The sequence below is a fragment of the Nelumbo lutea genome, chromosome 3 (genome assembly GCF_056320005.1).
Source record: "Nelumbo lutea isolate HS-2025 chromosome 3, American lotus-T2T, whole genome shotgun sequence".
Taxonomy (NCBI): Eukaryota; Viridiplantae; Streptophyta; class Magnoliopsida; order Proteales; family Nelumbonaceae; genus Nelumbo; species Nelumbo lutea.
In genome coordinates, this window is record NC_142686.1 from 20,231,333 (window position 1) to 20,253,528 (window position 22,196).

Below are 22,196 nucleotides of genomic sequence, written 5' to 3' on the forward strand. Positions count from 1 at the left end.
CAGACATGTTTATTCCAACAACGCCACCCACATTGAGTTTTACCACTCCCCATGGTGGTTTTGACTTTTGACCACCTAACTGTGCTTAGATCTAGAGAGGAAGGTAGAGTGTTGTGGGCCATGGCATCAGAGATAGAAGCTTGGATGATTGTTTCTGCAAGAATCTGGGCCCAGTTGATGATGATGGAGGGAGGACTGAAATTTGAGCCCTTGAAGACTTGATCATTTTGAGCTGTCCGTATGAACCTTATCTTAATAAAAGGTGGTTTTCATTATTTTGTTGCTTGTCCAATTCCAGCCAGGGATCGGTCCAATTAATAAGGTGGTTATCATCACTCTTCGTGTTTGAAAGTTTGCTGGATCCAAACGAGATGCAACGAACCAGCTGAACCAAAAAAAAGAAAAAAGAAAAATAGATGTTTCATTGATTCTTCTTCTGAACTGCAAAATGGGACACGACCTTTCTGGTACGCGATCAAGTCTGAAAAGGTTATCTTTGATGAACAGGAGATTGTATGGGTTGAGGATGACATTTTAAAATGATGGAAATGAACCGGGCAAAGCATATTATCTCATTACTTTGAATAAGAAAAAAACAAGATACGTAAATAAAAAGGTTTATACAGATATGTGAAATTAAGGGCAGAATGATCCCAACGGAGGGTAATTTAGAGATTCAGAAATGTTAAATAAACACAAAATAAATACATAAGAATATTTTTAAAAATTAATTAACGGAATGTTAACGGAGGGGGCAAAGTGTTAGAATCTGAGTTCATGGGAATCTTTGTGTTAAATATGGAAATAGGATTAAACTAATTGAATGCAATAGCTGTTTAGTGGTTACATGCAGATCTGTTCATGGGCCGGGTTGCCTGGCTCAGCCCGTCTAAACTTGGATAAACTTTTAAACCGACGGGCTTGAGATTGGGCTTACTTGGGCTTGGTCTTTTTCAAATAAGCCTGGCTCAGGAGTCAAGCCCGCCCAGCTTGATAATATTATATACATAATAGGAAATATAATATATTATATAATATTATGTAATAATAATATTAGTAGAAAAATGTATTATATAATAAAATATAATGTATATAGAATATTATATAATATGAAAATGTTATTAATATATTGTAAAATATCTGTCTAGGTCGAACTTTGGGCCTTATATAGGGCCAGGCTCGAGTTTAGTCAATTTCTGTTTATAAAGAAGCAAAACATGGTTGAGCCCAGCCTGTGAATAGGTCTAATTTCGTGGCTCCTAAGTCATGGTTTTCAAAATCAGATTGGACCAGATGGTTAGATCAAAAAATTTAGGAGCCAGTTCTCTTTCACCTTAAAATTATTTTTTGGCCAAAAATCATTAATTTGGTCAATGACCCGCTAACTTGGGTGATCAAATCATCGACCTGGACAGTAGATTTTGACCATATTTTATTATTTATTTTTTAAGTCAAAATTGGCCTTTTGAAACAAACAGTTGGACCATTTGACTCAAGAATCGGCCGCCAAAACAGTTCTCTATCCAGTCTGGTTTTAAAATCCTTGCCTTAAACAGTAAAATTAGGGGTCGGCCGCTATGAAGAAAGAAAAGCTTGAAGAAAATTCGCAGATATTTTTAGCCGTCTACGTTTATAGACGGTATGCAATCTCGATTAAAATACCGCCAAACTTTCTCTCTCTCTCTCTTATCCACCATATGTTTCTTTAACATACTTGCATGCTACTTCAATAATGAAATAGATATTTGCAGGCGCAACAGAACCCACTACTCCAACTGAACTTCACTAATCATGGCAACTTGTTCTCTAACTCCTATCTCTGCAATTTCTCTCTCCAAATCAACGTTGCATAATTCAACTAAAAGGTCTTCTTCATCTGCTTTGAGCACAAGTGCGATGGCTAAAGAGCTCTACTTCAACCATGATGGTTCGACCATGAAGAAGCTTCAGGTCACAATTTCAGTTGGGCTTTTCATTTTCGTTGTTTATTCACTCGTGTTGTGTTTTTTCATGAATTTCATGCATTTCGTGATGCAGGCGGGGGTTGACACGGTAGCAGAGCTGGTTGGGGTGACTTTGGGTCCCAAGGGTAGGAATGTGGTGCTGGAGAACAAGTATGGACCTCCAAAGATTGTTAACGATGGTGTTGCCGTCCTTAAGGAGGTAAACCGCGGATGCTTTTCAGTTTTTCTCTTTCTCTTAATTTCTGTTCTTTCATTCTTTTATGATTTGGTGTCCTTACTTGGTACTGATGTTGGATTATGCTACTTAAATCATGGTGCTCCTTGGAGAGCACTGTTTTCTTTGTGTTGTTCTTCGTACTTGGGCCAATTGTTAGTTCTTATGCGTTCCTCTATTCTTCTTTCTGGAGATGTGGCTCTGAATCACGGTTATGAAGGGTGAGCCCTTGAAAAGTATAAGTTAAAAACGGAAAGAGAAAGAAACTCTGTTTTTCCTATTTCGTCTTATATTTTAGTATCTATTTGGGTCTATGCTGCATGAAATAGAATTGAAATTTGAGAAGCATTGATTCAAATTACAGTGTTCTTTTTCTGAATTAGCAAAATGGTGGTTATTATTCTTGTTCACATTGATCGGGCTGCTGATGTGTATGGCTTCCTACCGATTATGGAATAGTTTTTTCAGATTTAATTTGGCTTGGTGAGGCCGAAATGGAGGGCAGTGTTTTTTCTCTTCTCTTCTCTGATTATGAGGGTTCTAATTTTTCATTTAATTTGTTCCAACTTGAAAAGACCCTCAAAGTCAATGATCAGTTACTATAATGTCCAAGAGGTATTTCTTGTACAGGTTTTATTTTGAGTTTATGAAGGTTGAATTGACTGAACAAATTAATAATAACGAGTGGAAGTATTTCTGTTTTCTCACTGTATTTTCCTTAGAGAAGTATAACCCTTTTGGACCCTTCTAGTTTTGGCCCTAGTTGGATAAATTGTGCAACCCTTGTACTTCGTGCTGTTTACTTACACTCATGGGGGAAAGAAAAAGGGAGAAACAAACAAAAGAGAGAGTTAACTATCACTTCTTGCTTTTTCTATATAACATTCTATTTCTCTTCCACTTTAATTTGCTTTTATTTGTATTTGTTTAAGATTCAATTGGAGGACCAACTGGAAAATGTTGGTGCAAAATTGGTGAGACAAGCTGGTGCAAAAACTAATGATCTTGCTGGTGATGGATCCACCACTTCTGTTGTTCTTGCTCAGGGTCTTATCACTGAGGGTATGAAGGTATAAATTAAATCCTGTACTTTTAATAGTGTTTCTCTTTTTCTGTAGCAGAAAAAGGAAGGAGAAAGGAGGAAGTGTTCCCTTATTCTTTCCTTCAGTGTTTTGAAGTAGTGAAGAGCCACGGTTATTTTGCAATTCTGCATACTATCATGGTTGCATTTGTTTTTTATTATTTTTTTGATAGGTCTGGTTGCATTTGTTATTAAATTGGAAATGTACCTTTAGGATGACATTCTTTTTGAAGTCCATGAAACACTTTTAACCTTTGCAATATTTTGTTTTTGTGGTTTCCTTGGGTTCAAGATACCAACATGGGCTCGTTGACAATGAGCCTAGATAGAAAGACTTGCACTTAAGAATATTGCTTCTTGGCAGAAGAATTACTTGCTAAAAAAGTTCAAGCTCATTTGTTTTTCTTAGGTTATCGCAGCAGGCATGAATCCTATTCAGGTCTCACGTGGGATTGAGAATACTGCAAAAGCCCTTGTTGCAGAACTTAAGTTGATGTCCAGAGAGGTAGGTTGCAGAATGAAGCTTCTTTATATGTTTGAGGGTAAATTCTGTTGGGGAGCTTCTTACATCATTGGTTCCAATTGGATTGTTGGGTTAATTCTGTTAATGGGGTTATGGGAATACCAATTTGCAAAGACGTAATTTATGCCACCAGAACTCCTGATGCGTGTTGTTTTGCGTCAATAGGATCTTAGAAAGCTGTCGTTTAACCAATTATCTCATGTACCTTGGCAATCATTTAGCTGCCAGGTCATCCCTGATATAGGAACCAGCAATCTAATATTAGAAACTTTTGGTTCCATGCCAGCTATCCTTATAGAAACTAAATGAGATGTTGACTGGATACAGACCTAACCTTTGTCTTTTTTATCATAATTTTTTTTTGGCACAAAGTGGCTGCTCTTGCACTTGAACCTTTGTTCTCAAGTTTGTCAACCTGAGATTTTACCATTGCACTAAGCAATGGCCCCCTTCTACTCCTATCAGAACGAAAGTAAAATAAAGCAGACAGAACTATAAGGAATAAGAAATTAAGAATATAGTTTAAATTCAGAATAAAAGAAAATATGCCTTTTGACTTGGACAACTTTTATATTATCTCATGCTGGCTGAGGTTAGACTGCCAAAGGTTCTACACCATGCAGGTTGAAGATCATGAACTTGCAAATGTTGCTGCAGTTAGTGCTGGAAATGATTACGTGGTAGGAAACATGATTGTAGATGCTCTCCAACAAGTAGGGAAGAAGGGTGTGGTCACCATCGAGAAAGGGAGATGCACCGAGAACAGTCTGCAGATTGTAGAAGGAATGCAATTTGATCGTGGATACTTGTCTCCTTACTTTGTCACTGACAGGCAAAAGATGTCAGTAGAGTTCCACAACTGCAAGGTAGGACCCTGAATATTGTTATGTTCTATGCTGTCATCCTATTAAGAAATTAGAAAATTGGAATTTTTTTTTTCTTGCAGTTGCTTTTGGTTGACAAAAAAATCATAAACCCAAAGGAGCTGTTTAGGATATTGGATGGTGCAGTCAAGGAGAAGTACCCCATTGTGATAGTAGCAGAGGGCATTGAGCAGGAAGCTCTGGCTCCAATTATTAGAAACAAACTCAGAGGTGTATTGAAGGCAGCTGCTATTAAAGCTCCTGCTTTTGGAGAGCGCAAGAGCCACTACTTAGATGACATTGCAATCCTGACTGGAGGTAGTGAGCTTATTATTAGAATAATAATGTCCTGAGTGTTCCAGATGATCTCTCGTTTATAATTACTAGTACCATATAAACTTTGACACAATAAAATGCAAGTGGACATTCATAATTAGAAGAGGCAATAATTGTCATTTTTCTTTGTAATAACTGTATGAGATTATGAATCTTGTATTGTATGTAGGATTTTCCATTGTTTTGCAGGTACTGTAGTCAGAGATGACATGGGGTTAACACTAGAAAGGTCTGGCAAGGAGGTATTAGGGACTGCTTCTAAGGTGGTGATAACCAAAGACTCGACACTGATAGTTACTGATGGGAGTACTCAGCCGGCTGTTAACAAAAGGGTTTCTCAGATCCGAGCCCTTGTTGAGGTCTGTACTCTTCCTTTTAGTGCTGATGCATGTTTCTTTTCTCCTCCATCAGTTTCAAAAGCACTATATACAAATGTCACAAACTACATTTCAAATTGGTATTTTATTTCTCTGTTCCAAGTGTAGTTCTTTGATTGGAGTAGAGCTTTTTATGTCATATGCAGGATTGAAATTCTGTTGTTTTATTGAACTCTGTTTATCTTTCTACTACATCATAATACTTATTAAACATCTCCTACTCTCCCTCTCTGTCTCTTCCGTTTTCCATATTCTCTACTGTATCATGGTTTGAACCATTTTCTTTCCTTTTTCCAACTCTCTTTATGATATACTGAATTTCTGATCCTTGCAGAATACAGAGGGAAATTTTCAAAAGAAAATACTGAATGAACGAATAGCAAGGTTATGTGGTGGAATTGCTATTATTCAGGTATCCTATTTGATAAAAGAATCTTCAGAAGTTGGCATTTTGAAAACTTGGAATCTTCATGTTTCAATGCCTTTCGAATCTGCTATGTTTTACTGTATGCCCTGATGACAGGTTGGAGCACAGACAGAAGTTGAATTGAAGGACAAACAACTGAGAATTGAAGATGCATTGAATGCAACAAAGGTAACAGATTCTCATCTACTCATGCTTTTAGTGAATTTTCAAGTGATTTATTGCATTTCTCTAAACAATTAACTTTCAGGCAATTTTTTTCCCCTGATTGGAAATGGTAAACTTTCAGGCAGCTATAGAGGAAGGTATTGTGGTTGGTGGTGGCTGTAGCCTGTTGAGGCTATCTCTGAAGGTGGAAAATATCAAAGACACGTTGGAAAATGAAGAGCAGAAGGCATTATACCTTTTCCTCTCCTTTAGATTTAGATATAACAATTGATCCTGTGGTAAAACTAATAATTCAATTCAGTTTTAGAGTGTTGGTTGTCTATTGTGTATTATGTTCTTGTTATCTAATTTTAAATTATAAATGTGGTAGCATTATTTGAGTCTTGATGTACATAAGACTAGGATATCTTATTCTAAATCACAAAACAGATCACTATTACAATTTACAGCCCAACAACACTGTCATGACAACAGCTAGTTGTAAATGCATTGTTTTCTTGTATTATTCCATCTGAACTGAGACACTGTACTCCTATAGAACTCAAATGTTATACATTATGCTATGTATATTTTCTTCCATATCATACATACTCTTCATACAGTCTTGTTGTTGATTTTTTTTTTGTTTTGCTTAAATATTTTACATTTTATAGTTACTTCTTTATGTTTTTGTTTTTTATTACTGTATTTGATTATGGGGCCAATGATATGAAGATTGTGTTATTTCATATAGAAATTATTTTTATTTTTGGGTGCAGATTGGAGCTGATATCTTTAAAAGAGCCTTAAGCTATCCATTAAGATTGATAGCCAAAAATGCAGGTGGAAATGGAAGTGTTGTTGTAGAGAAGGTCTGCATATAATTCCTTTTTGGAATACTTGAATGCGATTACTTTTTTACTGTTTTCTTCTCAACTTGTTTTCTCTTTTTATTTTAATTTTTGAATTTTATAAGAGCAATTATGCTAACATTTAACAAGATGTACTATTACAAACTATTTTGGTTTGCCAGGTCCTGTCTATTGATGATGTGCGGTATGGATACAATGCAGCAAAGGACTGTTATGAGGATCTAATTGCTGCTGGAATTATTGATCCAACAAAGGTATACTTCAATAGATCTTATAGAAATGTAATAATTATTCATTTATTTCTAATAGAAAAATTCTTTTACACCCTCATAATTCATAAAATGTAGAGACAAGCAGTATTTCTAATGCAGTGAAGCAATAACTAATCTCCTCCTAATCTCTTCAGCCACCTATGCGATGCCACATCCAAACTAGTGCCTAGATGTTGATAACATTGGAGACAAGTATTTAAATAAATATTGAAATACATTAGATTAGAACTGTACAAATGGTATAAAATGTTTTCAGGTTGATGGTTAAGTCCATCTTATGTCTCGAAACTATGTTAGTATCTTATTAATAATAAAGAAAAACTATGTTAGTAACTTGATATATAGGTGTTTGATGATGGTTGACATAGTGTGCATATGGATGCATTCTATTTGTTCAAAGACCAATTCTAGTGGTTTTCTATTAAGCTGGACATAGATGGTATATCATACATGATTCTCCATTCCTAATTGATCCAGGTGGTAAGGTGTTGCTTGGAACATGCTGCATCTGTTGCTAAGGTTTTTTTGACATCTGATGTGGTCATTGTTGACATCAAGGAATTAGAGCCTGTTCCAATGAGAAAACCAATTCCAAGCTCAGGTACTTTCTCTTAATATTATACATAATTTATATTTATTCCCGAACACAACCATTTCTTTGTTTCTATTTTTATTCTTATCCTCATGAGAAGGTCTTGTTGAAATTTTAAATTTTCAGCAGCAACACAAATTGGCAGTTCTTTTGTTCCTCTTTCTGCTCCTTGCATCATTTCCAGTGTCTTCCCCTGTTCAGCAGTCTATCAACAGTTGGGCACTTCTCTAGAGTTGCAGTTCACACCAGGAACTTCACTTTATATGGAGATTGGATCTGCTCCCTGCATCTACTGACAGGACACTACAGCCACACATCGGGAACTTCTCCCATAGTTGTATGTTGTCATTCATGGGAGATGTTCCAATGCACATCTGTAGTGTCCCATGGGTAGGTGTGGGGAGTGCTCTTGTGGGGAGCAGATCCAGTTTCCTTTAGATGGTGCAGCTGGGCTCCAGATTGTGTGGCTAGGGAAGTTAATATTAGGATTATAGTCCAGTTTCTTGAAGAAGAATTTGACAGGAAACAAAACCGACTCATCCCACTCCCAGCACCTTTTATCTGCCTGCCCCACTTGTGGTGTTAAAGTGTGAATTCTTCAGAGCAGTTTTGCTGCTTGTTCTTTTTTCCTGACTTTCCTGTTATGACTCATGAGGTTCCTAGCAAGCTTTACAAAGTAATTATATTGTGATTTGAATAAAAATGAATTTTTAATAATAATCTTCACATCTTTCTAGTACTCTTTGCGTATCTTAAAGTTATGGATATACACGCCTCTGGCTTCTATTATGGTATGAAGAAACATCCAGGAACACAATTAATTTGACAGAATTGATACCCCAAGTTAAAAACCAGATATCACTGTATTGTCTTGACAATAACTAATCCAGTATGTCTTGTATCATGTAGGTGTAGGACCTGTCGGTTTGAAGTCTGGAGTCTTTTAGATGAGTTGGACTGTCGAAAGTTCAAATTCTATGCTTCTTTGCTTTCAAATGAAAAAGACTAGTTCCCTGGCTGTGGAGATGATCCAAGAGAAGGGACTGAAAAGGATGATCTTCTGCACTGGTGGATTCTGGTTATCAAGCAGTCTAGAGATCAGATGAAGTTGCTTTCATGCACTTCATCTCCCTGAATATGTACTGGGGAAAAAGGGTTGATGCAAGAGCTGGAAGCTCAAAGCCACCTAGTTTTCAGCCTCAATTTTGGAAGGAAATGCTGCTGTGACCTGGTGAAGCTGGAGGAAAGCCAGAAAAGAATGCCACTTAAGGAGATTGCCACCATATTAAAATATGTACAAAATAATGAATTCGTGTTATGGATCAATAATGAAAATCTTGGTTTTTTTTTTCCTGGTTTTAGTTTTAATCTTAACCCACTTTAGAGATTAATATTTGCTTGTGGCTGTTTTTTGAGGGGAGGAGTGTCAATTTGGTATCAAAATATTGCCGTCTTTTTTTTATTGATAACATCAACGATCTTTTGGTGGGTGTTAATTTTTAGCAGAATAAATCAACCTTCACCGGCTTTCAGGAGGTCGTAGGTTCAAACCTGTGGTCTTCCCACTTTCTGATATTGTGCCATGGTAAGGTTGCTTAGCCTAAACGTTATCACGGTTTCCTTGATGTTCTCTTGAAAAAAACTAAATCCTTAATTACCCACTTTCCAACAAGTACAAAGGAAAATATAAAAAAAACACAAAATAAGTGGTTGAGGGAGAGGGAGAACATCAAAAGAAAGAACATCCCCATATATAACATTACATGTATAATATTGTTGGAGGGAGATTCAAATTTACAAGAATCTCTCTTTTCCTTTTCTTGTTTTTTGTCCCTTCCTCTTTCCATCATTGAATGACTCATTGTCCCGCATTGCTTGGGAAATGAGTGGAAGTGGAGTATATTTGTAATTTTGCTTAAATTGAACATTTTCAATTCTATGTACGTGAGGTTTATAGATATTCCATGTATGTGAATAGATGTGGGTAGAATTTTTATGGGTAGGTGATCCAAAGTCTCGAATAAGTGCATCATAGGGGCAAATACGATTTTAAAGAAAGTGACCAAATGGCACGACTCAGCCCTCCATCTTCTTGCAATTCCTAGTTTCAAATTCTTACAGCACGTTCACAAATTGTAACTTTGGTTTGGAAAGCGATTATCAATAAATTCTATATGCTTTCTTTACTATTTTTACAACAAATATTTTATTTTTTACTTATATATTTGTATGTATATATTTTATTTATATATTATTTTATTTCTATAATATATATAGAAGCTCCTATTAAGCACATGAGCCTCGGTTTAGATCGAAGTATCAAACTGAATTAAACTTTTCAGAGAACTTTAAAAACTCGTAAAAAACTTGATTCGTGAAAAGCTTGAAGTCGAATAACTAGAATTGAGCTTTTCACATTTTTTTAAGCCTTAAAAGGCGAAATTCGTTCATAAACTAAATGCTCAGATTTACAATCTATGAAGCATTTTCACATGCTATGATATCATGTTTGTGGTCTGTATCACATGAAACGGTTTTGGATATCTCTCGCTCTTTTTTTTTTTCTGTTTGTTCTCTCATTTGTTTGACAGAAATTCTCTTAAAACTCCCCTAGGCCCTAATTCTCTGATCCATTGAGCAAAAATCGATTAGAAAAACAAAAGAACGTTAAACTCTTTACTGAAGTTTTGAATTAACAAAACATTATCATTCATTTATTCATCATCAGTTTTTATTTTTTTTCGTCGAGGAAAATAAGTTCACTGGTTAATAAGTAAGAACTTCTACAAGGGCTAGGATGAATCTATAAAACAATTTTGCTTCTTCTCTTCGTTTCCTGTAACTCGGCAATTTTGGAAGGTGTTGCCTGTTTTCACAAGTGGAGAAGCGACAGACAGTCAGAGAATCCCAGTTAGAGTTTCCCCCCTTTTTTAACCAGGAAGCCAATCTAAGGTGAACACGAGTGAAAAATGATGGGAATTCCTCTACAGTTCCTAATGGATATGGTGTTAGCGGGGGTTTCTTTGATTATTGGTTTGGGAGTCTTCTCATTGGTTGCCTTCATTCTCTGCTCTGTTGCTTTCCTACAGAATGCTATGGGCGTCTCTTAACTTGGAGGAGGTATTTCTTACGCATTTCTGTAAAACCTGAGTCAAACTCAAAGCTGTTGTTAATTTGCCGGGAAAGATTAGCAGTGGTCGTTCTGCTCCGGACGAATAGTAAGACCAGTCGGACAAGGTCGAGAGAGAATCATGAAAATGGTTCACTCCCACAATGAGGCGGTTTGGGTTTGAAGATCGGGTCGAACCAGATCCCATCCCGACGGTTTGAAAACCCTAAACCCTGCTCTGTAGCTGGTAAAAGCATAATTTCCAAAGGAAGTTCGAGACAAAATTTCTAGACAAATCAAGCAAAGAAGAGAAATCTGAAAGTCGTTGACAGGGAAGAAAGAGAGGATCGACTCCTGTTCTGGGCTTTCGGATTATTCTGTTTTTAAGTTGAGGGTGATTTTTTGAGATTTCCAGTATATTATATCGCTCTGGTCAGGTAGCTCTAAGCTTCTAACTTCTTCTTTATTCTTATCTGGCTTGTAAAATAGTCTTGGGTAGCTTATGAAACTGGAGTCTGGAGGCATGTCTTCTAGTTAGAGAATGTGAAATGATCCTATAAATTTTCCTTGTCCTGGGCTTTATTTGGTTAAAGTTGGCGTGCATGATCGAAGGCAGCAGTAACTTTGGTTTCTTCTCTTGCTCTTTGATTGTTGTAGTTGTACAACAATGGCCATGGCCATAACCTCCTGCAGTCTTGCTAATGTAAATATTCTTGCATTTCTTAGTAAATAGCAGTCTTTGTGGAAGATTGACGGTTTACGGAGCAAATTCTATAAATTTTCCATCAGAACTCCGAAGTTATAGAACAGGTAACTTTGAAATAGGTTGAGAAATTCAACTAAACGGAGAGAGAGAGAGAGATTTCAATTGCAGAGAATATACTGGATCGTAAGCTTCCAATAAACCAGCTGGCCGATCTACCGTAACCAGCTGGTCGATCTACCGTATGGAATAGAATACAATGGATATGTAGAATCTTAATACCGAAAATGCCCTTATAAAAATTCATTTTGCTCCCCCTCTCTCATTTGCTCTCTTCTCCGTGGTTTTCTCTCTGCGTCGCTAAACCCTCCAATCCCCCCCTCTCTCTCGCCAATCCCACTCGCTCTACATCTGTCAGAGACATTCTATCGCTCTATCTCTCTCCCATTGGGTTGTAAGCTGAAATTTTTATCTTGTAATTGTTTTGACAGCCATAGCTAATGGGTTTCGTGCTTAAAGCTCCAACAAACTTTCTGCGACAGGAAAACCTTGTATCTTTCTCCAGAAGCTCTAGGAGGAACTGTCTTACTCTTAGAAAGCAGAGACTAACAGTTTCAATGTCATCCGTGGCCAATACAGCAACTTCGATAGCCAAGCCAGAAACTGAGAAAAATCTTGGGTTTCCAATTATGGTACTGATGCATTAACATTTGTTGTCTCTACTATTACCTTTATGCTTCCTTGTAGGGCATTTCTGGGCATTAGGATAATTTCATTTCGATTTGTATTTTCAATGATGTACTTGTATGATCAAATGCCTCCGTGTGGCTATCAAATGCCTCCTAATTGTTGTCTTCCTTTTTCTTCTAAGAATTTCATTAGGCCTTTTTATGTTTATTTATTTTATTTTATTTTTCAGACGTTTCTACAATGCTAGGAACAAATGCAAAAGTTGTTTTCTTTTTTACCCTTTCTCCAGATTTTGGTAGAACATAAAAGTTTTTTTCCCGGCTTATTTTACATAACTTTTTTTATTTCATTATTCTATATAATTAAACCTATTGTTAACATTCCAGCATGACCGCTGCTGTCTAGAAATATTTTTTTTGAACTTTATATTTGTGATAAAAATTCAGAAAATTTGAAGCTCTTTTTTTATTCTCTAATAAATATAACATGAGATGAAAAGTTTATAGCTTTTTTCTTTTTGCATTTTATAACAACCTCTTGTTATTGTACATTTTTTATTTAACTTTATGTATCGTTTTGTGGCAGAGGACTATCATATGTGTATGCATGTATGATTATTAGTTGTGTTTGTCTAGGTTAAATCGGGTTAATGATAGTTGACTAGGAAGTCTGACATTACTGTTCATATCATTAAAGTCATGTCTTTATATTCTTTTTCCTGATTGATGACCCAGAGGAGTCTTTACTGTTGTTTGTTCCTTTTCCAGGGGATCATGTTACTTTAATTTTTTCCTTTTTGGGTTTCAATGAAAAGAACCACTTAATATTTATTAAATCTTATTAACTTTCTATAGTAGAACATCCCAATCTTTGTTTGATATCTATGTTGTTGGGAAAAACAATGTTAAAGCAAACCATATCTTGTCAAGAATAAACATTGCTATATTCCCTTGTTGCATGTGGAATTGTAAATTAGCCTCATACTCTTTGGTGTAATTTTGTAGGTGAATGGCTGCACTGGAAAAATGGGAAAGGCAATTATACAAGCAGCAGTTTCAGCAGGACTTGAGTTAGTTCCTGCATCATTTAGCAGTCCAGAGGAAGCTGGTCAAGTTGTGCAAGCAGGTGGGAAAGAGATTCAGATATATGGTCCTCCTGAAAGAGAAGGTGTTCTTGCATCACTCTTTGATGAACACCCAAATCTGATTGCCGTGGACTTTACTGTGCCTGCTGCAGTGAATGGTAAGTTTTTATGTTTCTTTCTTCTAGAAACTTGTTTACTATGAATATGTTCCTTGTACTGGTGTCAAAACAATATAGCACTGATCAGCACTAGATATTGCATAGGTTTCCTAGAAAACTTCTTTTGACAGATAACAATGAGAATATACAGAGGAAAGAAGATAATATGAAGGTTATTGGTTTATTATTTTCATTAACTTTCTCTTGGCAATTTAGCTCCTAGCTATCCATATACATATATGCTTTGTCAAGATAATTAGATAAATAGGGATAAAATTTGACAAGCTCCTAATGATTTGAACTTCCATTGAACATGAAGGGATACGAGTATAAAAGATAAACAGCCTAAAGAGCTAAAATAATGGTGGCAACCTATTAGATAGGATTCTTGTATCCATATTAGTGGCTTGGATATTTGAGAAATGAAGAATAATATCTTTTATGTTTAATCTTCTTATTGGTATCTATATCCAGGCATCATATCTGCTTTAGTAAATAACAAAAGAAGGAAAAAAAGAGATGCATAGACACTATGTTTACTTGTGGCTGATAGATCGTGTAGGACCTCCACGATGAGATGGGATGCATTTAGATACAAACATTACAGCATAATTGCATGAAACTAAAATACATGTGTACTATCAGAAATTGGTAGATTCCATATGAGTGGAAACTTATACAAAAGAGTTGTCATTAATGTTTTCTGATGTCTAATGTAACTTGTGACCGGTGCATGTCCAAACCTTGGTAATCTCAGAACTCAGAAGCTGGAGCTTGTTGCAAGTATTTATTGTAAATTCTGTTATTATAATTATGGTCCGATCTATACCTCGAATGTTATAAGGTATGGAAACAGTCAACAAAGCTCATAACCATGCATGTATACATCCAGGGTGTGTACCTCATCCTTCAGTGGTTTTCACCAAGGAGCCAGAGATTTCCTAGGCAAACTAACACAATGATTGATGTTATCTGACTAGAGTCAATGACCCCCATGGTTTCACCATAATTTTGTTGCCTATCCAAGAGAATGTGATGGCTAGGAGGCTATCTGTAAATTATTGAATGGTAGCCATGGCCAATTGATCAGGAAAAAAAGGGGAAAGAAAAACGTAGTAGTGAATCTACTTGGGTCAAGCTGTTTTTGAATATTCTGTAACTTAGCTATTTGAAGAAAAAAAAGCTATTTGATGTTATTTTTAAATTTTACTGTTTTTCCTTTTCTTTTTCCCTCTCTTTGAAGTAGGACAGAATTCATTTTGCTGAGATCAAATAGTTTGGATTAAGGCTGAGTTGAGTTGAGATCTTTTTGTTTTTTTCTTTGATTGCAGGCAATGCAGAGCTGTACTGCAAAGTTGGTGTACCTTTTGTAATGGGAACTACAGGTGGGGATAGGGAAAGATTGTATAAGACTGTGGAAGACTCAAATGTTTATGCTGTAATCTCTCCACAGATGGGAAAACAGGTTTTTATATTCCTTTTTACATCTTTTTGTTTTTAGTATAGTTGGGAAACGTTTTATAGCTTGATTGTTCCTATTTCCAATAAAATCCATTGTGGTTGGTTTTTTCTTAGGTTGTTGCATTTCTTGCTGCTATGGAGATTATGGCCGAACAATTTCCTGGAGCCTTTTCAGGTTATTCTTTACAAGTATGGTCTTCTCTTTCTGGATTAATTATATACCTTCTGGTGTTTGATTTTATACATGGATTTTCAAAAGCGTTCCTGATTAAAACTATTAAATCATGTTACCATGATGTTGTCCATGATGAACACACAGAATCCTGCCGGGAATCTATTAAAAGGGATCTGCTGAGAAGTTATATACCAAGAATATCGAGAATGTAAAGAGGCTTCATAATCTGCTAAGAGACTCCACCCATGTTGCTGTGGTTCTTGAGAGGCCTAGTTGAATTGTTGGAGATGTATGCAGCAGGAGAAGAAATTTGTATGGTGCATGAGGAGAGGAATGGTGGAGAAGAAACTTAGAAATGTAGAGCAGAAGAATAGGGAAGTCAAACCTGATTACATTATTAGGAATTGGAGTAGCTTTGGGGGGGGGGTAGGAGGTATAGGAGTTGTCCCTTTCATGAGCCCCATTAGAGGGGGGAACATGAAGAGGGGGCTTAGTGAGGTAGTGGGCAGAATTTGGATCAAGATTCCCCTCACCCTGAAGAGGAGGCCCAAATAAAAGAGACCTCGATCATTAATTAATAAGCAACTGCCTACAGAAGTTGTATTGCGAAGATTGGCCTAGGTCACTAAATTTTCAGGGTCTTTTTATGGGAGGGGAAAAGTTTACGATGTCTATCTTTAGAACTTCAACTATGAAGATTACATTATTAGGAATTGGAGTAGCTTTGTTGGGGGGGGGGGGTAGGAGGTATAGGAGCTGTCCCTTTCATGAGCCCCATTAGAGGGGGGAACATGAAGAGGGGGCTTAGTGAGGTAGTGGGCAGAATTTGGATCAAGATTCCCCTCACCCTGAAGAGGAGGCCCAAATAAAAGAGACCTCGATCATTAATTAATAAGCAACTGCCTACAGAAGTTGTATTGCGAAGATTGGCCTAGGTCACTAAATGTTCAGGGTCTTTTTATGGGAGGGGAAAAGTTTACGATGTCTATGTTTAGAACTTCAACTATGAAGATTTTGTTTGGTGACGAGTTTTTTATGACATATGATAAAATAAGGAGGCTACATTAACTAGATTTTCCAAGGATGGAGGTGGACAGTGTCTGACATAAAATTTAGATAAAGGATTGAAGTTTCTGATACAATAACAAACCTTTATACAAGTATCAAAGTATCATAGTACTGAGTCCTAGCATAGAAAAAATGGAACCCAGTACAGCCTGAGCTAGTAAAATAATTGAAAAGTAAGTTTACTGATAGGTACTGGGCTTTCTTTTTGTGGTGGTAGTATGGGACCTTTGTATGTAAATGGGATTTGGAGCATCTATTGTTGTTATTATTATTATGATGACGATGATGATGATAAGTCGCTGATGCTCCTCTCTCTCTCTCTAATTATGTGTGTGTTAATTGGGTGTTTATACTTTATTGGGTGCTTTCAGAATGGGATTGGGAGGAAATGGTTCTCCTGGATCATGTTATGCCACCTCTACACATTTTTCTATCTTAATAAGTTGCCTAAAGGTTAAGGCAGTTTGTGGTTTTTAGCCAGAAGATCCTTTGTCCCCCATGTGATTCATCATAGTTAGCCCCCAACTATGTCTATGGGTGAAGTGAACTAATTCACTTGGCTTGTTCTCTTTATTCTACTACTTATCAGAAAGTGTAATCAACCCCAAAGATGGTTGTGTTCAATTGTGATTGTTTCGAAATATTGATGGTCATCTTTCACATAATTCTTAAGGTAATGGAGTCTCATCAAGCAAGCAAGTTGGACACATCTGGAACAGCCAAGGCTGTCATCTCCTGCTTCCAGAAACTTGGTGTCTCTTTTGATTTGGATCAGGTATTTCTACCATTCCCTTTATAGTCTACTACTGTCTCAAAGTGAAAAACTTGATGCTAAACCGTCAACTTGGAAAACTTGACCTGGTTTTGGGTTGTTATTAAGTGATGTAACACGATAAATTGCTTATATTTTCTCTAATTTGGTCTAGTAGGACTTTATAATTGAGGTATCTTTTTCCATATGTGCAGTAGGTTCCATTATTGTTCTTTATGCTTTATATTCTTACGTCTTATTGACAGATACAACAAATTCGGGATCCTAAACAACAAATTGAGATGGTAGGGGTCCCAGAGGAATACCTATCTGGCCATGCATTCCATATGTATCACCTTACATCACCTGACCAAACGTAATCTTACTGTCCCATTATATTTGTTATCTTGGAACCCGATGTATTTCTGTACCTAAAATCTAATAAGCACTAAATGCTTTGTTTCTGCAGAGTTTCTTTTGAGTTTCAGCATAATGTCTGTGGGAGATCAATATATGCTGAGGGCACTGTTGATGCTGCCATTTTCCTAGCCAAGAAGGTCCCAAATACTTTCCTTCTCTTCTAGGTTACTCCATGCTTTTTATTTTCTTGTGATATAAATTGATCATAAGAGTTTCTAATAATGCAGGTTCGAACCAAGGCTGACAAGAGAATCTACAATATGATTGATGTGTTAAAGGAAGGAAATATGCGATGATAGGTGGTTTTGATTTTTGAAAGTCTAATATAACTTCTAGTTGCTGTGATCATTATTTGAACTTAAAGACATGATTGAAAATTCAAAGATGGAGGGCGGATGAACTTGCTTTATGGAATTTTATGGCAAATTAAACTGAGTATTTTCCTCTTTCTTTCAATTGGTCAGGCATTGGTGCGGTGGTAAAATCTTCAGTGCATAAGAATGCGGGTTCCGGCTGGCCATTCATGCAAAAAACTGCAGGGAGGGGGGGTAATTAGATCAGGATGCTGTGTACTGCTTCGAGTATGCATTTGCACATCACTTTTCTATCACAAACAGTCCAGAACAAATAACCCAATTTTGTTACTTCTTGGTAAAAAGAGCTTTCTAATGAGTTTTCTATGTTGTGCTTGTGTAGATTTTGCATTTACCAACTAGGGTAGTCTCATTGGTGTGTTAGCTTGTTTGTTCCAGCGTTGACGTGGAATCAAATCTTGCAACGAGCACTTTGGGAAAAACCGAAAAATGGGTCAGGGGAAAGTTAATGATGAATTGCATTTAATTATGTGCAACGTATGGACCTGTAAAGTGGGCTGGGCTGCCCGCGGGAAGACACAGCCCAGCATGACTCAGGCCGTGCCAAACCTGGCCCAAACCCTGTGCTGTTCTGGGCTGGTCGGGGTTTTGCCGTTTTGATGCTTGTTTTCAATTTTATTATATTAATTTATTTTAATATTGTTGTAATTCTTTACAATTTTATTTTTATTTCATTTTGAAGTTTTTTTTTTCAATTTCTTGTCTATCTTGTTAATTTATCTTCTTTATTTTTCATTATTTTTTAGTTTTTCTAAAAAAATTGTGCTGCCCACTAGTGAGCATCCCGCAAAAATGGATATTGCTGGTACAACATATTTTCACCTGCTGTATTCAAAATTTTATTTGCCATTATAACTCCCAATGTCCCACTGTGCATGCTTTGATCAACTATTGCAGATGCTAACGTGGATCTCATGTACTAGCATTGGAACCCTGTATCTGTAGTGTCCACAGACTTTCAGGTGTCTTTCTGGCTGACCAGCTTGAATCGATAACTGTTTTGAGCTTGGTATCGTATGCTGGGGAGCCCATGAATGGTTGGTTCATTTTATTTGATTCTAGAGTCCAGACATTCAATCATGCTTTATTTTTTTTTTGTTTTTTTAATCTCTTTTGAAGAAGGGAATTGGGAAAAGAGACAGCCATCAAGATTGATAAAATCAAGACTAAACTCGTTAACAAAAATTCATAATCCCTTGCGTCGATTTTGTTGTTTTTTGTTTTGGTATTTGATGATATGCACCACACCCATCCCCAAAGTCAGTGGTTGAGGGAATCGAATCCACGACTATGTCGGATGAACCAACTAACATATCAACTGAGTCACCCCTCTTGGTGCTGAGAGAAATTTAGGTATAGGTCGTGATATATAGGCTTCTTTCCTCGAGAGGAAAGTTGTCAAACTGTTGTTGGATTAAAATGCCTTTGCCAGCATGCATAAGTTAGTGATCTTTTGGGACATTCCCGGTGAAAGAATAGGGCCCTAGTATTCAAAAATTCTAACACTGGGGAATTGGACGCTATATACAGATTATTTGCCATAAACAATTGAAATGTGCCTTTTGTAAGCAAAATTTCCTATTGCCTATCGCTTACCTGACTTTGGATCTCCTGCCCATGAGAATTCTGCCCACGCCTACCCACAATACACTATCCCCTGTGAATTGGGAACATCTCCCCCTGCATAATACTATGCAGAGGATGAGATGTTCTTCATGCGTGGCTGCAATAAACGTGGGTAAAGTTCTCGTGGACAGGAGATCAGGACTCCGCTTACCTTACCCTCCCAAGTCCCAACTCATTTTGGATTGATCTCGATTGATTGATTTTACAAGGAATCTGTTTGGTTTGGTAAAGTTCTTAGTTTACAATTTCACATGAAAATTATGGTTAATTGGAAACATAGTGCCTGTTTAGCAAGTGTTTTCCAGAAGATATATTACAAGATCTGATCGTTAAAAGACAGAGAGCTTTTGCAAATAGATCTTGGAAGACCAAAGATTGTTTGGTTGAAATATTTTACATAGATATCACAAAAGACCATAAAAGCTAGAAGACCATTTGGTAACGTGAATGTCTTGTGTGTGGGCCAACAAACCTTTCATTTAAGTATTTAACACGTGAGACACATACATTTTCTAAGGTGGTACTCACATACCATTGATGGACAAGTATGTGGAGCCAACGTACATTTTACAAGGTAGACCCGATATACCATTGGTGGATATGCATGTAAAGTCCATGTGCCGACATGTATGTGGGGACCATGTACATTTTACAAGGTGGGCTCGACATACCATTAGTGGACAAACATGTGGGGTCCATGTATCGACATGTATGTGGGGCCCATGTACATTTTACAAGGTGGGCCCAAAATACCATTGGTGGCCATGCATATGGGGTCCATGTGTGGACATGTATGTGGGGCCCACATACATTTTACAAGGTGGACCCCACATCCCATTGGTGGACATACATGTGGGGTCTATGTGTGGACATGTATGTAGGCTCATATACATTTTTAAAGGTGGATCCCACATGCATTTTCCAAGGTGAGTCCCACATACCATTAGTAGGTCTCACTTGCACATTCAAATAGTTTTTTGTGGAAAGATAACCCATTTTCTTCCAAATGTGTGCATCGTACAACACGTTTGAAGAAGACGGGGTGCTAAAAGACCGAAAAAACTTCATTTGAAGCTTCTTGAAAAAGCCTAAATTCAGGCTTCTGGTGTCTTTTATGGGTTGAAACTTTCCCGAATAGATCTTTCTATTGGCAAACGGGAAAAGTCCAAAATTCAGGCTTTCAGGCTTCTAAACAGCCTGAAGCCCACGCGGAAAGACTTGCCATACGCGACCATAATTATTTAGTGTTGGTATCCAATTATCCATCTATAACTGAGTGATCTAAGGCTCAGTTTGGAAGGAGTACAAATGCAAATATGTACAACGTAAATACATACAAAATAGGGTAAATTACAAAGACCCCCCTATACTTTGTTTTGCGACCCTGTACTATGACCATGAGACAAAGACCATTAAGTCATATGACAAAATGCGCTAAATTATCAAAATACCCTAATAAATTTTTTCTATTTTCTTTTTTTTTGTCCTTTTTCTCTTAAAATTTATTTAACTTATTATTTTCCCTTTCTTCTCTTTTTTTCCCCTCCCGTCCTCTCTCATTCTCTCCCAAAACAGAGCCAGAGACTCTCCTCTTGCAGCACTTGCGGAGCCGAAGCCGGCATCACATCCCGACCTAAATGTGCTCGTCGTGGTTGGACTCGTGGACTACTTACTAACTACCGAAACCATTTACAGAAGATACGCGATTTTGGCGTCATCATGCCCACCGACTACTTACTAACTACCAAATTGTAGATTATGCAAATTTCCTTTCCAAGCTTTTGATTCTCCGATTTGAATCTACATGGAACAAACCTATTTCCTCCCTCCCCACTCTCACTCTACCCTTCCTTGAAATTTCTCTCCCCTTCCCATCCTCAATCGTCTGATTCTTTCCTATATATCCTCACTTCTTCCAACATTCGTTGGATTATCGGCCTTATTTACTTGGTTCCTCTTTTCTTCTTTTTTCTATTTACCTCCATCTCATGTCTATCGGTCGAAGGCCACAAGTGGAAGCAACCGATGCTTTGGTCATTCGGTTGACTCCTTGCTACCAGTCCGTGCTTGCTGTCATGCTGGAAAAAGCAGGGGTTTAGGCCGGTTTTACCTACTATTGGATTTGAACCAATGCCTCTCGTCGTATGAAAGTGATACTCTAACCACTGAGTCAAGTAGGTCAAGCTGAGTCAAGTCAGAGAAAATAGACCTAACAGAGAAAGCCGCACAACTAGAGTTCTCTGTGGGGCGGACTCCCTCTCCCTCTCTGCTCAAATGTCTTTGAATCATGAAAGGAGAAAAATGGAGAACAATCAACAGTGTTGTGGCAGTTTAGCGATCAGCTGAGGCTACAATCAACAAACTTGGCAAATCTTTCTCTTAACGATTCAATATGGGGGAATTCAATGATGAGCTGAGGCTACAACAATCAGCTGAGTCCATGAGCTGGAGCTGGCGTCACGTCATGGTTGGACTCGTGGACTACATATGCCAAAGCCACATATCTTTTGTAAATGGTTTCACAGAAGAGAAGCAATGAAGAGATGTATTGTGTTCATTGGTTTCCAGAGGCTCCACAAGGCATCGGAATTGAATTAAATGGGTTCAATCCCGATGCTGTTAAGGGGAAGGAAAAGAAGAGAGATTGGGGGAGAGAGAGGAGAGAGAGGGAAAGAGAGAAATGTGAAGGAACAAAAGGGTAGTATCCGAAGGTTGGGGAAGATGAACAATATTTTCTCCTAATTATTATAAGGGCAGTATGGGGATTAAAAAATATTATAATGGCTTTTTTGGATGGAAAGCTAATGGAAGGGGGTCTTTGTCTCACGATCATAATATAGGGGGGTCTTTGTCACAAAACAAAGTACAAGAGAGTCTTTGTCACAGACCCCATAATAAGGGGGTCTCTATAA

General features: G+C 37.3%; 2 protein-coding genes across 4 annotated transcripts; both read left to right on the plus strand.

The window, feature by feature from the left end:
- The first annotated feature begins 1,688 nt into the window (after positions 1–1,688).
- LOC148863431 (ruBisCO large subunit-binding protein subunit beta, chloroplastic-like) lies at positions 1,689–9,056 on the plus strand. Its single transcript, XM_088976667.1, has 14 exons — positions 1,689–1,950; positions 2,038–2,163; positions 3,111–3,248; positions 3,669–3,764; positions 4,406–4,648; positions 4,729–4,963; positions 5,171–5,340; positions 5,693–5,770; positions 5,882–5,953; positions 6,072–6,176; positions 6,709–6,801; positions 6,963–7,055; positions 7,551–7,674; positions 8,575–9,056. Exons 1-14 carry the CDS (start codon positions 1,792–1,794, stop codon positions 8,610–8,612), a joined length of 1,770 nt encoding a protein of 589 aa, XP_088832793.1. The 5' UTR covers positions 1,689–1,791; the 3' UTR covers positions 8,613–9,056.
- Positions 9,057–10,408: 1,352 nt separating this feature from the next.
- On the plus strand, positions 10,409–17,964 carry LOC148863432 (4-hydroxy-tetrahydrodipicolinate reductase 2, chloroplastic-like). Of its 3 annotated transcripts, XM_088976670.1 has the most exons (11): positions 10,409–11,211; positions 11,501–11,584; positions 11,969–12,169; positions 13,172–13,409; positions 14,741–14,874; positions 14,985–15,059; positions 16,787–16,888; positions 17,131–17,240; positions 17,334–17,421; positions 17,512–17,583; positions 17,749–17,964. In XM_088976670.1, the coding sequence occupies exons 3-10, from the start codon at positions 11,978–11,980 to the stop codon at positions 17,578–17,580; spliced, it is 1,008 nt and encodes a 335-aa protein (XP_088832796.1). In that variant the 5' UTR covers positions 10,409–11,211; positions 11,501–11,584; positions 11,969–11,977; the 3' UTR covers positions 17,581–17,583; positions 17,749–17,964. The 3 variants fall into 3 exon arrangements, with proteins under 3 accessions (XP_088832796.1, XP_088832795.1, XP_088832794.1); XM_088976669.1 differs by lacking the exon at positions 11,501–11,584 and having other exon boundaries at positions 10,722–11,211; XM_088976668.1 differs by lacking the exons at positions 10,409–11,211; positions 11,501–11,584 and having other exon boundaries at positions 11,776–12,169.
- The last annotated feature ends 4,232 nt before the right edge of the window (positions 17,965–22,196 follow it).